This window comes from Cariama cristata, unplaced genomic scaffold (assembly GCF_000690535.1).
Source record: "Cariama cristata isolate BGI_N322 unplaced genomic scaffold, ASM69053v1 scaffold3494, whole genome shotgun sequence".
Taxonomy (NCBI): Eukaryota; Metazoa; Chordata; class Aves; order Cariamiformes; family Cariamidae; genus Cariama; species Cariama cristata.
This window is the reverse complement of record NW_009611055.1, coordinates 6380-22693: the sequence shown is the minus strand read 5'-3', so window position 1 is coordinate 22693 and position 16314 is coordinate 6380. Positions and strand designations below refer to the sequence as shown.

Below are 16314 nucleotides of genomic sequence, written 5' to 3'. Positions count from 1 at the left end.
CTGCGGAATAGGTGTCATTTTCATCCATTAGTTTCTGCAGTCTTTTAAAAAATATAGATAGTGCCTTCAGGGACCATAGAGCAACATTTAGGAAAATCTACATTTAGGTGTGTTCATAATCATATTCTTGTAGTAGGAACAAGAATAGCCTATTAATTTGAAGTCTGTGGGATTTCACTTGTATTCAATTTATCTCACACTTATTCTTTTCAGACCCAGGAGTAACAGTTTTTCAGCATTATCTCATCCACTTACATTTAAACCTAAATAGCATATAAAATAAGGAGAACAAAATGTCCTTTTTTACAAGTCTGAAAAAAGACTGAATAAAGCTAAAAATCCATTTGTATAGTGCTTCATGTCATGATTGGAATCATGTAGACAGGTTTAAATACAGGTTTATGGGTTTTCATGATAGAGAAATTCAAAATATCCAGGCTTTGGTCAATGTCTTTTTTTTCTGTAGCCACGGCTGAAGGGCACAAGCTAGTAATTAATATACATCTTACTGAATTCAATACAGTAGTCATTTTAATATATGGCACTCTGTTCCTCTTTTTTTGCAGCGCATTTCCAAAGTTCTAGAAGATGGAAAGCAGTCTGTGGAGCACCATTTCAAATCTTCATCTACAGATCTGTGATTCATTCCATTACAAGACTGCCTCTCAACCAAAGATTGTTATATATACATACATATCCTATTTTAGAGCATCAGAAAGGCACTGATAACATAGGTGGCTAATAGAGAATATGAACAACAGTACTCATGGCCTCTGATAAGTTACTTGCAATGTAGGAATAACAGTTGAGGAAATACTACAGGATATGCCCACCAGGGTATGGAACAGATGTTTACTGAGCCTCTGGTTCTGCAGGTCAAAGGGCATTGTGCGTTCCCTGGTGACAAAACTTGCTCCTGGGAAGAGAGCTGTATTAAAAGGCCATCTGCAATGCTTACTATATAATGTAAGTTGGGTCCTGCTCTTTTCAAAGAGCACAAAATTTATCATTTTGTGTAGCTTGCATAGACACACTGCAGCTAGCTTTAAACTATTGCTGGCAGCGTAGTCAAGGCAACAGATGGCTCAGCACAAAATAGCCACTGACAATTTACTCTGTGGCTGCAGTTGGATTTACAGTCTGCAGATCCCTCTGCTGCTCCCACCACACTGCTCTGTATCCTCAGTCTTTCTCAGGGTGTTGTCCATGACTGTGACACCATATGCCTGAGTTATTTTCAGAACAGCAGCTCTTATGTTGACAACATGTGCAAAAGTTTATTTACACATGTACAAATTGACATTACATCCAGCAGTATGATAAACAAAAGCTGCGTTTCTGCTGTTTGTCAATAAAATGTTAAAAATGTATTTTATTTGCCTTGAATCTTTCTCCCTGAAATCTCAAGATGTCATCGTATATAAGGTAATAGTTTCTTACTGACAGCAAATGGAATTGTAGAAGTCCAAGTCTTCTGCTTTCAAAACTGATTTTCTGTGTCTCTCCAACTCATGAGGTAGAGTTGGGAGATAACGCCTTATCGGCATAAAGCTAGACAGCACTGCAGGTCAGCATCTCAGCATTTGTTTTTTTTATAACCTGTCAGTTCTTTCTGATGGCAAGTATGTTATCCAAACATAAAGGTTTCTAAAAGGCAAATAATTGATTTCCTTCACTGATCCCTTTATGTTTCAGACACCTACATAGGTTTATATTCATTAAATAAAATATGACCATGTATAGTGTTGTGGATGGGAGAGACTGGCCTTGTTGCCATTTATATGTATATGGGAAAGACAAAGAGGTTAAAATGATTCCTTGTTGAGTGGTTGAATCAATGGAAAGACACCTTCAGTTTGTTCTATGCCTAACTATTTCTATAAATGCTTTTACATTCAGTATGAATAATTTATTTAATGAATTTAGACTCTTTGCAAGTTGTCAGTGTGAAGCTGTTTTCTACAGAAAACTGTGAGACATTTGAAATATTTGCCAGTGGAACTAATACTATGCCAAGAAATACTTTTCACTAGAATCACCATAGACAGCAAAACAAAACAGTTTTAACACTAACCATAGTGTTTGTTGGCATGGGTACTGATAGACTTTGTGTTTCATTTGCTTTTGACAGCAACTTGATAGTGCTTCTGAGGAAGCACGGAGGAAGAACAAGGCTCTTCTAGAAGAAAGTTCTAGTTTAATAGAGTAGGTTATCTGTGAGTAGGAGAAAGTGAAATGCTGAGGGGTGCATGTTTAACATCTTGCTAACCTGGAGGGAGAAGAGGGAGGGTACCCAAGTTGTCCTTCAATATTATTTGCAGATACAGTGAAGAAATATTGGTGTCACAAAATTAAAAGTATTTTTTAAAAAAAGGTTTGGTTCTACTGGGAGTGAGTAAGAAAAGGATGATTTAGCAACTGTTTATTCTTTGTAAAGATACCTGTTAAAGTTATTTTTTGCTTATTGTATCTTGCAGCTATGTTTTCATGTCAGAGTGGAATAAAAGAGTTTTAGCTTAAGCTGTTGTTATAAATTAAACTACCGTGATTCAAAGTACTGTGATTCAAAATAAAAAAGTACAAATAATGGAATGGAAAGAACCCGGAAACAAATATCAGGAAGGCAGGAGCACAATGTCCAAACGAAGACTGGTGTTTAGTGTTTAGCTAGTTGTTCAAGATTCATGTTTGTGTTTTGCTCAGGTTTTAGTATAATTTTTGATTAAGAGTTTAGATTTACACTTAATTTACCAAATATCAGCAAGAATCTTATTAGTTGTCCCACATCACAGGTTGTCCTTTTCTTGCCAGCCCAGTTTTGGATCTGTTTCAAGCCTGAAATCATGTAAATCAACTCTGAGCAGAAAAGTAAAATTAACTAAGAAAAAATAAGTGCGAAGAACAGGGCATACATGAAACTCGAATTTTAAGGATGTTTGAACAACAAGCTCCAGCCATTCACAAGTTTCCAGAAACTGTGCATGCTCATATTTAGTCCAAATAAACAACACAGCATGAAGAACAAGTGATGCCCTGGGATAATGAAATGCAAGTATGGCAATCTGGCAACATCTGTTAAAAAATATAGATCAGCACTGATTACTGTAATTTCTGTCACAAGCTAAACAGGCCCTTAGTTTCACGTATGTAGAGGAAGATCTACTCAGGCAGCACAGAACCTGTGTATTTGACATTCTTTGGGGTGAAGCACAGAGGGGAGAAATTTACTTCAGCATAGGGTCAGGCTTTGGCTGCTGTCCCAGGGAATTAGTGAAGCAGGGGTAGCTTCACCTGTGCTCTGTATAGCCCTACCACCTCTCACCACGCAAGGTCAGAAAAGCAGTTCTGGACAAAAGAATGTTTTCATGTGCTTTCTGCATCAGAGTTTATTTCACTTCTCTCATGTACTTTCAAATAGTCTGAACAGTAACAGCCTGGCTTTCTGGATTGCATAGCACTAAGATAACGACTGGGTAGTGTGAGTCTGTCATAAATAATTTGTTTAGCATGGGGTAGGAAAGACTGCACATGTAGCTAAGATTTTATGTGCTAGCCTGTAGAAAGCTGTTACACTGCAACAACGTAAGGTGCATTTAAGCTGCATGCCATATATGTTCAGTTAGCTAGATGTATGAATTTTAGACACAGGAACCTGGGCTTTCTCTCTCATGGAGTGCAACCCTGTGTTAGTAATGGTGGTCTAGCTCCAGAAGAGCCGCTGTGTCAATGCACAGTAAGGTCTGGTCATAGACAGCAAGTGTAGCATTCTGTTACATCAAGTTATTTTGGAGTATTCTTTAACGAACTTGGGTATCCAGCCTGCCCTTCTTTGTGCCATGTAGTGATACTGTCCAAGTCCTCATTATGAAATTATTACTTAATTATTCATTTGGGGGGGAATTTAATGCTTTTAAAATTTCTGTAAAAATTAGCTGGTGTGAGCTATAGGAAGGTGTTCAGAGTATAAGTCAATAAGGATCAAGTTTCTGAGCAGGAAGGAGAATTTTATTGAAGATTTCACAGACTTTAGGAATGCATTGTGTTCTTTAGCTGAGAATTAATGTGTGATAGACCTGGGTATTTGTTGCAAGTACTGCTTGACATTGAACTTTTTATCTCTATCACATGTAGCCTGTAATCTTTTTTATTAGACAACGGAAATTATGAATAGAATCATAGAATGGTGTGGGTTGGAAAAGATCTTAAGGATCATCTAGGTCCAACTCCCAAGGTGGGTAAGGGGTGCCATATTGGTTATTCTGTATGGAGCCCACAGACACATTAGGCATCACTGGATCTCTGTTTTCATTTTCCTTTGTGATAATGTTTGGTCTGGCTTTTGGCTTTTTCTGTAGTTCTCAGATTTGTTTCAAGTCCCTGACCTTTCTTTAAAGACGCATTAAGGCAGGATTCTCACACTCTGTCTTGGGACACCAGAGTTTTGTATGGGAGAGAAAAAGGATTGGATTTCTTCATAATTTCAGAAGTGCAGAATTTTAAATTAACAATTTTCTCCTTTTCTAGCCTGTTCGAGGTTGGTAGAAGGTCACAAGAAACAAGTTAAATTAATTCAGAGCAATATGTTAAACTAAAGGCAGTACAGCACAGTGTAAGTAGATTTTCCTGTATGTGTTAGTTGAATGGTAGCCTTAGTAGTGTAGAAGACTCGGAGAGTCTGGAATATGTCCAATTTCATCACGTTTAAGTTGAAGGAACCTTGTGCTATCCTGGTCTCTGAAGAACAGAACTCATGTAATCAACATGGTAGACTGTTCTGCTTTCCATATGAGATTTGAGATGCAGAGGCAGTTTGCTCCCACGATTACGAATACAAGGAAGCTGTAATGGAATATCAGTGGAAGATTTTCCTCAATTTGGAGGGCATTGATTAAGCAGAGTGGTGATGAGGAGTTTTTAGCACCAACTACTGTATTGTACTCAGTGTTTTCAGGCAGCAGCCGTTTTACTGTAAAAACTGGGTGAAGAGCTGTTCCTAACCTGAACTGGCAAAAAAGCAATAAACCTGTGCCAAGCACTTTTTCACAGCTCTTGGAAAAGCAGGTAATGGGTAGACAGATTAATGCTTTTGTGTAACATTCCTAAAGTTACTGAAATTTCAACAACAATGGATTTAGAGATTGAGTTGCTCTCTTTAACCATTTGATATTCACAGCTTTTGTTGTTTGGCTATTTTGCTGCTTGCTTCATTGCCAGTAGCAATGATGGAGCAGACTCTTTCATTCAAAATGAGTTGAAGGTATGTGCAAGGAATCCTGCAAGAAAAAAATCTGGAATGATGATGGGAAACTGCTGAGAAGGTGAAGTGGACTTAGATGATTTCACTTGATCAGTTTGAATATGAAGTCTCTTAGCAATTCAACAGCTGATGGCTGATAAATCACACAGGACAATCTATACCCAGCATCATAATGAGATTTTACATTGATTGCACTAATGAGCATAAATTTCTGCTTTGAACTAGGATAAATCCATAATATTTTATTGTACTTACAACTCTACAGATTCTGAATCAAAGCTGCTCACTAATGTCACAGTATTGGAGCAGCTGTATCGTGTCTGGCTGCTGATCAAGGAATTTTTATTTCAGCCCCAGTAAGAGCAATGGAAGCATCTTTGAAACAATGGTATAACATAAATAACTAAAAGCTTGTCAGTCTCCCAAGTAGGTCTGTTCCGCCCTGAGCATGGGATGAGGGCACTTTTAAACAAGAAAAGCTGATTAAACGTGTTTTTGAAATAGCAAGGTAGGACCGAAGACGGTTTTGTTTGTTATTAAATATGGTTTCTGTTCAAGTCAGCTGAGGTCCGGGAGTTGTGTTTAAAGCCATCTAATCAGGCAATTCTCTATGCTAACTTGCTCTTCCATTTTAAAGGATTTAAGCTTAACTATCATGAAAAAAGACTAAAAGACCCTTTTTTGTTCCAGCTTCAGTGCAAATCTATTTAACGGATGAAATATTTATCCCAGAGGCTGGTTCCATATATGCTGACATCAATGGGAATCATCTAGCCCTAGGGCATTCTGTTTAAAACAATATCACAGGTCAATTCTCCAGGCTGTAGGAAAATAAAAGGAACAACTTAGCCAAACACAGGATCCTTCTCATGTAGAAATCAAGATAATCCAGCCAATTTAAAGCCAAATTGTCTTTTGCATCATCCCCCTTCTTTAAAAAAACATTTCCGAGGAGGGAGGAAAAAGCAAACAATTTAAGGATCCTTTCCCTCACTAGTTTTTGAAGGTGGATATTATCCATCTTGTTACAGAAATCTTCTTTTCTGAGGAATATGGAAGCCCCCATGAATAAAGATTGCAGCCATCTCCTATCCTGGATGCCTTGGAGTAGTCACTAGTGTTACAGTACTTGTATTTCCCTCCCAGAACTGAGCTCCTACTTGCTCTTAGGCGTTCAAGGCCCTTTTGAGAGGGAACATTGAGCAATGTACCAGGGGCTGCCCTCAGCTGTAAGGACTTCAGCATTGGCACTATTTACTGCTATGGGGAACAGAGAGTAGTTGTTCTTTATTGACTCGGTCTGTAATTTTCTATTCTGATTTGCTATCATGATGCAGTGTGTGCTAAAGATTAACACTGTAAACGAATAATTGCTCTGCAAACAAACCTCAGGTAAGCCAAGGATTTCATAAACTTTAAAATGTTAGTTAAATTTAATCATGGTTTTAAAGTGAGGACAGTTTGATCTGATGGGTTTTTTCGATTGAATGATTCCTTTTCAATGTAGTTTTTTTGTCTTCCAGGAGAGCAGAAAGCTCCACTGTGCCATGAGTGATCTTCCATATGGCTGACCCTAGAATTAGACAGCCACTGTGAGTGTCTGTGCTGTAACAAATACAGTTTCTGTGTTAATGATTTTTTCATGAGTATTAGTGTGTGCCGCAGCTCCGTGTGCCCCGTTATGCACGTGGGCATTCAACCTGCATTTACTAACAGGTTAATGTGAGAGGCGTGAATGATCTCTCCTTCACAGTTAATGCTTCACAGGCCTTCCCATTAACCTGCCTTAGTTCAGCTGAGGGTAGGTGGCTGTTGATGGTGTCACAATGGATTTAAGCAGTGATTGATTCAAAAGGCACAGGAAAGGTGATGGAGATCAGCAAATAGTCATTCAAGGTATCTATGCCCTGAGCTGGCAGGCTGGCAGACAAAAAAAAGAGACTTAGCTAGGTGAAGTAGTAGGAATCTTGCACTGTTACTGTAGTTAGAAAAAGTCAAAAAAACCTGCATGTTTGACAGGTATTTTGAGGGAAGATTTTCCCCAGAATGTTTGCTCAAACGTTTTTATACATAAGAAAACAGCCCTGGATAGAGTTGCTTTAGATGCAGCTCTTTTAGCCAGGAATATTGTGTTTTATCATACAATGAAGCATGTTATGGTTGGATACCTGAATTCTACAAATACTGAGGAATGTGAAGTATTTACTACATGACTTCCGTTGCTTTGACATACTCAGCAATCCGTCAGTAGTGCTTTGATGCACTCAAGAGTACTAATGAGCAATGCCTGAATTTGTAGAATCTTTCTTAACAACCGCATTTAGACTTCTTTCACAAGATAAGAAAACAGTGCTATTGGAGATCAGTACTGGAAAACAAAAGAGCAGAGGAAACAAACCTAAGAGAAAGACATAAGTCTCTCAACTTACCAGAATTTCTGCTCAGGATTTCAAAGCAAAAGAAGGATTCTAATATGAAAAAGTTAAAAAAACTTTTTAGACCATTGGTTATTTTTACAGATCCCAGAATCACAAATCTAGATCTATGTAATACTGCTAAGGGGACAGTGATCACGCCAGCACAAAAACTTGTTACCAAGTGATCTCTAGGGCAGGTCCGGACTAATTCGGTACATTTTCAAAAATTGTCACTAGGGGGAGATAAGTAGTTGCAATACTTTGCTCATATGGCAGAACTCCAACTACAGATCTGTCTCCCCAGGTACTAGGAAAGCCAAAGTGGAACAACTGGAAGTGCAAGGATAATTAACACTGTAAATTGTCCTATTCACAAGTTAGATGATCGTGGTTTACTGTGGTTAAACCCTGGTTACTTTAAAACAACCTTATCTGTGACTGGGTGTGTCCACAGAGTAGTTCACTGCATGCACTTGTACCAATTCACTTACCAGTTTTAGCTGCTAATTAATTTTTCTGAAGTGTTTGTGTTGTGCAAGTGCTGAAGGGTGTAGAACACTCTGAACAAAACATTAAAAAAAAAAAAAGGAAGTTATGTCTTTTCAATGACATCTCTATTTAAATGGTGGAGTGGGAGGAGCTGACTTATCCATACAAGCAAATACCTTGATGCTGAAATCGGACTAAACCAGAAGTATTAGCATGTTACTGTTTTTTCCTTTGTCTCAATACTATTGTGCATCTCATTGAAATGAACAAGAATTTAAACGTTGGTTTTAGGAAGGCATACAGATTAATTTCTTTGGTAAACATAATTCATGTTCATACAACATCTCATTTGATTTTAGCACTGTTTCTTTCTAGTATAAACAAACTTTTAGTGGCAAGCATAGAAGAATAAGCAGATAATCTGAAACAGGCAAGTATTTCAGCTGTTTGGAAGCTGGTAGCGGCAGTGAGGTTGTCAAAGTATGATTGACTGATCTATATTTGTACTAATTTCTCATAATTGAGAGATGCCTCAGATTCTAACATGAGAGGAATTTGTTGCAGAAGCTCTCTGTGTCTGGGTTAGACTTGAGCTATCCCTTCGTTGCAGGGCTGAGTATGTCTGTGTATCTAAATGCAGCAGATCCCTTGGGAGCCATAGGCAGCCAAATGGAAGCTATAGATTTCTTGCATGCCTACGGCCTGTCATGACAAATACCTAAGTCAGGGGACACCTAATCCCTTCTACACTATTATATGTTGGCAAGATGGTGGAAGGCCTTTGCAGGAGTTATGACTACTTTTACTATCATAGGTATCATAGGTTCTCATGGTCAGAAAGCAGTTACTCACCCTTAGAAGGTTTTACGGTCTTCTAAAACCGCAGTTATAAAGTTGCTTTAAAAACCCGCAGTGGTTTTGTTCTGAAAGACTTAAGAAGTCTAAGGGCATTCTAGCATTGCAGCATTTATGGCACAGATCCAAATTATATTGCCTTTTCCATTAATTTAATGTTCAACCTGCATTTCTAGAAATAAAGCTCAGTTCCCTGTTTTTGCAATACTGTATTTTACATTTCCTATGCTTTTGTAATGACCTTGAGATAACACTGTTTTGCCTGCTACACCTTGTTTCTTCTGATGCTGTGGGTTTTGTGCATGCACTGGGCAGATGATTATTGGAGTAACACATGAAGACTTCTACAAGTAACCTAATAGACAACCAAGAATATGGGTAATTTGTCATTATGTGAAAATGTCTTATGGATACTGAACTGTTTCTGAATTCAGTGTGTGAATTGTTTGAAGCAAGATAGGTTGCTTAGTATACTGAGTTGTAGATGAACTCTTTTCTTTTAAAACCAACTTTTTCCTCTTCTTTGTGACCACATAAATAGCTTGTATGAACTGTTCTTCAGCAAAGTCTTAAACTGTGGTAATACGCCATGATTGGGGCTGTACACAGTGTTAACAGTAACAGCCTAAAGCTTCACATTCATTAAAAACAGATCTCTGCACCATGGCATTATCTGGCAATTTGTATCATGATCTGGATCAAGTGTAAACAATCAATTTAACTTCTGACTAACTAGCTAAAGCACATGATGCAGCATACTTTCTGTTGGCTATATGAGGGACAAATGATATGCAGTGTGTTATAAGGATTTCCACGATGAAGTTACTACAACAAAATTTGGAACCTGTTTGAGCCATTAGAGTCAGCTTGCGCTATGTTGTACTTTGCATCATGCAGGCATGGTGCTCTTGATCTAAGTTCTCTAAATCCGTCACATTGTGAAATAGCATGATGACCTAAAGAGGCTTGTGAGACTGGCATGCTTTATTTTGCTTTATCGTTTCGTAAGATCCAGTTAATAAGATAGGAGTATCTCAGCTGAAACATTACAAGAGCATACAGAGAGCTCCCCATATTATTCTCTACCTTTTGACCCCTGTGCTTTTGCTTCCTGCTGTGTGCTGGTGTGTACACACTTCTCCAAAGACACTGCATTTCAAAAACACTGAATATATAGGTTACTTTGGAGTATAAGTGAAAATGCTGAGGAATCCCAGTTTTAATGAAATTAATGAAATTGATTTGAACTACTCAGAACCAAAGATTTCAGACAATTTTGGTTTCCCTTGTAAAAGGGCAATCAATGTGAAGAAATACTACTGTTAGCTGGAGTAGGGGGGTACATAGGAGCTGACCTAAAAAACCTATGGAGAACAAGGGTTCTGCAGGGGCTTGGCCTCAACCTTGCAGATTTTGGAGTTTCACTTAAGAAACTGAGAGGAGCGAATATTTGTGTAACACAAGAGTTGACAACAATCTGTGGTTGATCAGGCTTCCAGCTGGTAGAGATGTGCACTCAGGGCTGTGCAGTACCGTACTGTAGTGAAAATAAATGTTAAAAACATGATGCATCCTGCCTAGAAAGACCTCACCAAACCAATGTATTTGGAAGTAATGATCACTAAATTATGACTCCAGCATTTTATTGCTAGAGTTTTTCAGCCCTAAATATGATCAGATGGCATAGCTTGGTCAGCGTGTCACCTATACTCAGCCTCTTTATATGGAAGCCTCACCGTTTTTCCTTCTCCTTACTCCACTTCTGGGATTGCCACCTTCTCCTTCCAGCTCTGCCACGAACAGGAGTCCCAGTGGTGAGGACCCCAGGGCAGTATTCCTGGCTAGACTCGAGTAACACCTGTTCTGACCAGCCTTGCTCAGCAATCACAGCTTGAGCAAAGTTTATTCTTTCCTTGCTGCCTTTAGCCTGCATATGAGCATCTGCGCCAGAAGTGCTACACAGGAACATATATTGCAGTGGTTCTCAAGCAGTAAGGTGTGCCCATAGTACTGACAAAGTACCGTTTTACTGGCATTGTTTATACTCTGATCTGAGTAAATGTGGCACAGTCAGTCGGAAGAAAAATGGTGCTGATCAGATCGTGTCTCCGCTAGAAGCTGTGCCAGCACACACATGCCAGGCAGGGATCAGACCTTTGCACTCTCTTTCAGAGCCCCGTAGGCAGAAGCCTACAGCTGTCTTTGTCTTTCATTCCTCTAAAAGCAGTACTTGCTGTTCTTCACCTCAGTCCTTGCTTAGTTCTGTGTGATACTTTGCTCAGATGTCGCATCAAGGTAGGTCTGGTAGGAACATGCATTCTCAGGCAGCTGCAGAGCAAAGCTAAGGGTTGACCTTGCTAAAATGCACCGCACCGAAACTCCATGAAGATGCATTTGCAGAGGAAGTTTTACAACCTTCATAAGCCTCTGGTTGCAGAAATAATTTTTTTTTTCCTTTATAAAGCCTGGTATATTTTCAAAGCATGCATTCATTCAGCACCCACTTCAGAGTAGTTTAACTGTAACTATGCATGGGGAGCACCTCAGGGAATAAGGATTTAGCTGCTACTCATCAAAGTCCATAACACAGTTAGCTGAATTTTTACTTCTTGGAATAAACAAACCCTGAGTAGTAACAAATTTGCAAGTTTTTCCTGTTTTCAAGGAGGTTTTTTTGGCAAAAATGTAATTTGTTGAGAGGAACAAAATTTTATTATGTTTACTTTTCACACTATATTCTGGGTCTTAGTTCATTGTAAGAGTGTTTTTACTCATTTGAGCATTTCTTAAATGTTTTGTTCCATTGACTTTTCTGTTAATAATGGAGGGTTTATTAGCAATATTTGTGACATTATTTGCAGGACTACTGGTACAATTTTAAAATATATCTGTATGTTAGCAAGTTAATTAGAAAGCTGCAGGCAGTGTTGCTTGAACAACTTTTTGCATGTTTGTAACTCAGATTCTTATGAAGAAAAAAATTATTTCAGATAGATTTCTTGAGGAGGGAGGTACTTGCATTATTATTTCCTGAAAAATGAATCCTTATTTGGTTTGTTTTTTGTCCAAGTCACCTTTTGCACAGCATCTGTCACTTAGAAAATAAGCCAGCCCCACTATGTTCCACTTAACTTTTGTCTGTTTAATGTGTATCTCTGCATAGGCTAGTTAGCATTTACAAACTCTGCTGTCAGTCATTCAAATTAAAATAGCAATTTGTTTGTCCATAGTTGAGTAACAAATGATTTTATGTGCAGTGAAAGCATGTGTTTTTTAAATAACAGCTGTAGAGATGCATTTTTGAGCTGGCAAATTGGCTAGCTTTGTCACTGTACTCAAAATTTCAGTTGTATTTCCAGTGAAGTTTTTTTCGTACCTTTCAAAGCAACAACAATATGAACATGACATCGGTGAATCACTAATGCTTAGGGACGGGGGAAATCTTGGTGGTGCTGCAGCACAAAAGATTAAGTGAATTGATGAATGTGTGACAAAGCAAAAACGTCTTTGGTACAGCCAGGAATTCAAATCTGCAGGTCAAAACTCCTGTTTCTGCAGAAATTATAGGACTAGAGCCATCTTAAAGGCCTTATCATAACAGGACTTTCTTTAATTGCACGGCTTTTTAAGGCTGAGTGGAGTTCCAAATGTATGTATGTGCATTAAACATGAAAAAAAGCAAATACCACTTCTGAACAGAGCCACAACTACTCTTTTGACTACAATGCAGTCTTCCATACAGTGACACAGTCGTACGAGCTGTCCTCATTCTGAGGCAGGTGTTGGTGAGATTGCAGCTCTGCTTTTTTCTCCTCTCAAAGTGCAGGGTGCCATGCAAGGCAGTATTTTTCCAAGTCATAAGAAGGCTAGAGGTTTTTCCTTGTTACTTAATTTTAAGGAATCAACTTTTGGCTGTATAGATACAAGTGAAGTTACTAGAACTTAGCTGAAAAGAGCTGTGCTGCACGCTGCCTCTTTCCTGTTTGGAAATTCTGCTAAGAGTTTTTATGAGCTCTCTGCACCAATCCTGCAGCAAAGAGGAAGCAGCACATAATGATTTCCCATCTCAGTTCACCAACTTAAGCTCTAAAGAAAGGTTTGATGATTAAGCTTGAATTTTTTTTCTCACAAGATTAATCCTTACTTTAGGGAGTAATTCCATTTATATTAGTAAGATTACTCACGTGAGTAACCAGCTACAGAATTTGCCTGTAGTACTGTGATTGCCTAGGGGGAAGTACAAGCAACTCTGCAATTAAAATTACAGAAAGAAAAGGAGGTCTGACCTTTTCTTTTTTATTTTTTTTTAAGTATATATATGCCTACTGTTTCATTGAGTGACAATGGCCTTTGCATTTTGAGATGTTGCTAGCAGCCACACAAGAAGGCTTTTCTTTAAAAAGAAAGAAATATTAAATGCGAAAGCTTCATTGTGAAAGGTAGAACGAGGAAGAGCTCTGATGAGGAGTTTTAACTTCAAGGCACCTTAGGCTTTCTTTATGTGCATCACATTAGTGGAAAATTCCTTCATTCATTTCAGAAGACAAACAGTTGTAACTTTCACGTTTGGTTGATGTGACATCAATGACTGGCTGGGCCTGCCAGCATTCCAAAAAGGATATCGTCCTCATCTGCAGCCACTCAGGACTGTGGGGTGGAGCCTGCAGCACAAGCTGAAACATTTGCAGGTGCATAAGTAGGTAGGGAAGGGCACAGGTGATGCACCTGTCTCAGGAAAGGAGCACTAGCACAGGTGCGTCATAACTTACCAGCTGCCCGTGTTACAGCATGAGCTCCTTTGATCCACAAACGCACTCTCCACCACGCTGCAGCCCCCAGTTTCCAAATATCGGTCAAGAACCTCCAGAGATGAGTATCTACTATGAGAACTTTTTCCATCCACAGAACATCCCTAGTCCACAGCGACCGAGCACCTTTGAGGCGACGGATTACAATGCCACTCCCAATCCTTACCTCTGGCTAAATGGACCTTCCATAACCCCACCACCATACCTCCCAGGATCCAATGCCAGTCCCTTCATTCCTCAGTCTTATGGGATGCAAAGGCAACTCTTGCCTAACATGCATGGCTTGGGAGGAACTGACCTTGGCTGGCTTCCTCTCCCGTCCCAAGAAGAGCTTATGAAGTTGGTTAGACCACCTTACTCCTACTCTGCACTTATTGCCATGGCTATCCATGGAGCACCTGAAAAGAGGCTGACTCTCAGTCAGATCTACCAGTATGTGGCTGACAACTTCCCATTCTATAACAAAAGCAAAGCTGGCTGGCAGAACTCCATACGACACAACTTGTCTCTCAACGACTGCTTCAAGAAGGTGCCCCGAGACGAAGATGATCCAGGTATAGCTCTCTCCCCTTCTTCCCCCTCTCCCCCTAATTAAACTTGATTAATTTAAAAATGCCTAATACATTGTCAAGAGACATAATAGCCTAGATACAGGACATACACATAGTAGCTTTTCTGTTTTCATAGGTCTGAACTAGAAGGCAACTATGCATAGCTGAGGTCTGAATCAGTGTTGCTATTAAATCTCTGCAGGGAAGGGGATTCTTTACTGCTCTAGGTCTTCCTGAGAACTGATCAATGGGCTGAGCACGAGGCTTAAGCAAGCACAGGAGCAGTCTAACTGAGCAAGTCGCATCCAAAACCCATTTGGTGTAATGCATATGCCTTATGTCAAACTTAACTGGGGATTAATGGAAAGGGGATAAGGCAAACTCAGATTTGTCAAAGAAATCCCTTACCTTTAGGGAGTAACAATAATTTTGAAGAGGGGAGCAGGCTGCTTTTATTTTGTTTGTTTAAAATACTGTTTTGCTCGGAGTCATACCTCTGCTGTTTCCAACCCCGTAGCTGATATGCTGTCAGATTGTTCCTTTATTTATTGTTTTCTGTCCATAGCTGTTAAGAACCATTGGGAATGTTTAAAAACCATTCAATTATGCTGCCACAGAGGGCCAAAAATCTGGTTCTCTCTCATTAGAAACCTATCCTACCCTACTGAATCTGGAGGAGCAGCCCAGTATAGGATTTGATTACTTTGCTCCAAATTCAGAGGACCAACTCTATACTGAAAGCCTCCTTCCCTCACCAAGAAAACAAAACAAAACTAAAAGCCCTCCGAGTGACTCCCCTTGTAGTTTTAACTGTGTGAAGAATCAGGGCTAAAGGAGACAGCCCAAAACTTTATGCTTTTTTCTGAATTCAACAGACTTCTGCTTATGTGTGATTAAAAAGTACATATGTATTTTGCTCATGCAATTGTTCTGTTTCTGTGAAATGAAAGAAACATTGTAAAGGCCTAGATGGCTGCTCTTTTCTGTCTGTGTGCATACTTTTAATTAAAAATGTGCTTTTGTCCCCTTTGACAGGAAAAGGGAATTACTGGACTCTGGACCCAAACTGTGAAAAGATGTTTGACAATGGAAACTTTCGCAGGAAGAGGAAAAGGAAGTCTGACATTGGGGCTAGTGCTCTTGCATCTGAGAAATCGGAGGATAGTGCCCTGACTGGAAGCCCCAAAGCTGTGGACCATCAGGATGTCTTGGAAAACTCATCACCTGGGACTGACAATTCACCTGAGAAAGGATCTCCACCTCCATCTTCCAGTAGCCCATGCCTCAGTAACTTCCTTTCCAGTATGACTGCATATGTTAATGGCTCTAACTCAGGGAGCCGCTCAGTGCCTTTGGGACTCAACCCTGAACCCATTGACAAAATGGGACAGAATATGGTAGGCTTTAATTCCTACTCTCCACTCTCTAATATCCCCAGTCATGGTGTGGGAGAGTGGTCCAATTCTATGCCTTCTAGCCACCTTGGCCACAGCAACTCTGTGCTCAACCAGTTTAACACCCATTTTTACAGCAGTATCAGCACAAACAACACACTGTATTCCAGGGAAGGAACAGAGGTTTAAATGAAGGATTCTAAGACACTAAAGTAGAGCTATTTATGAGAGGAAATGATCTGTGGGCAGATGATTAGCATTAGCCTGTTATCTCTGGGACCCACACTGCATCCTACCTTTTGACAGCCGCAAACTTGCTATCCATTATACTTATTCAAATCACTCCACATAAAAATATCAGGGATCATAACAGCAAGAGTAGTGAAGAGTTCTCCCGAGACACTGTGCTTGTATTGCTGCCAACCATGGTACTCTACAGACATCCTTGAGAAGCTACCATTTGCCTTAGGCATGAAGCTTTTTCTGGCATGGTACTAATATTGTTACACTTCTTAAAGTGCTAATAGAAATGTGGTTATATCT

At 39.4% G+C, this 16314-nt stretch overlaps 2 protein-coding genes across 3 annotated transcripts in view; both read left to right on the top strand.

Annotated features, from left to right (window-relative positions):
• Window positions 1-641, top strand: part of LOC104160030 (dedicator of cytokinesis protein 2-like) — a 41077-nt gene extending 40436 nt beyond the window's left edge. Inside the window, exon 21 of the mRNA XM_009698082.1 lies at window positions 567-641. Within this exon, the coding sequence (XP_009696384.1) occupies window positions 567-641 (75 nt within the window). The remainder of the gene's footprint in view (window positions 1-566) is intronic.
• A 13165-nt stretch (window positions 642-13806) lies between these two features.
• Window positions 13807-15960, top strand: FOXI1 (forkhead box I1). 2 transcript variants are annotated; one of them, XM_009698081.1, is made up of 2 exons: window positions 13807-14377; window positions 15686-15960. In XM_009698081.1, exons 1-2 carry the CDS (start codon window positions 13807-13809, stop codon window positions 15958-15960), a joined length of 846 nt encoding a protein of 281 aa, XP_009696383.1. The 2 variants fall into 2 exon arrangements, with proteins under 2 accessions (XP_009696383.1, XP_009696382.1); XM_009698080.1 differs by having other exon boundaries at window positions 13807-14380; window positions 15413-15960.
• Window positions 15961-16314: the final 354 nt, after the last annotated feature.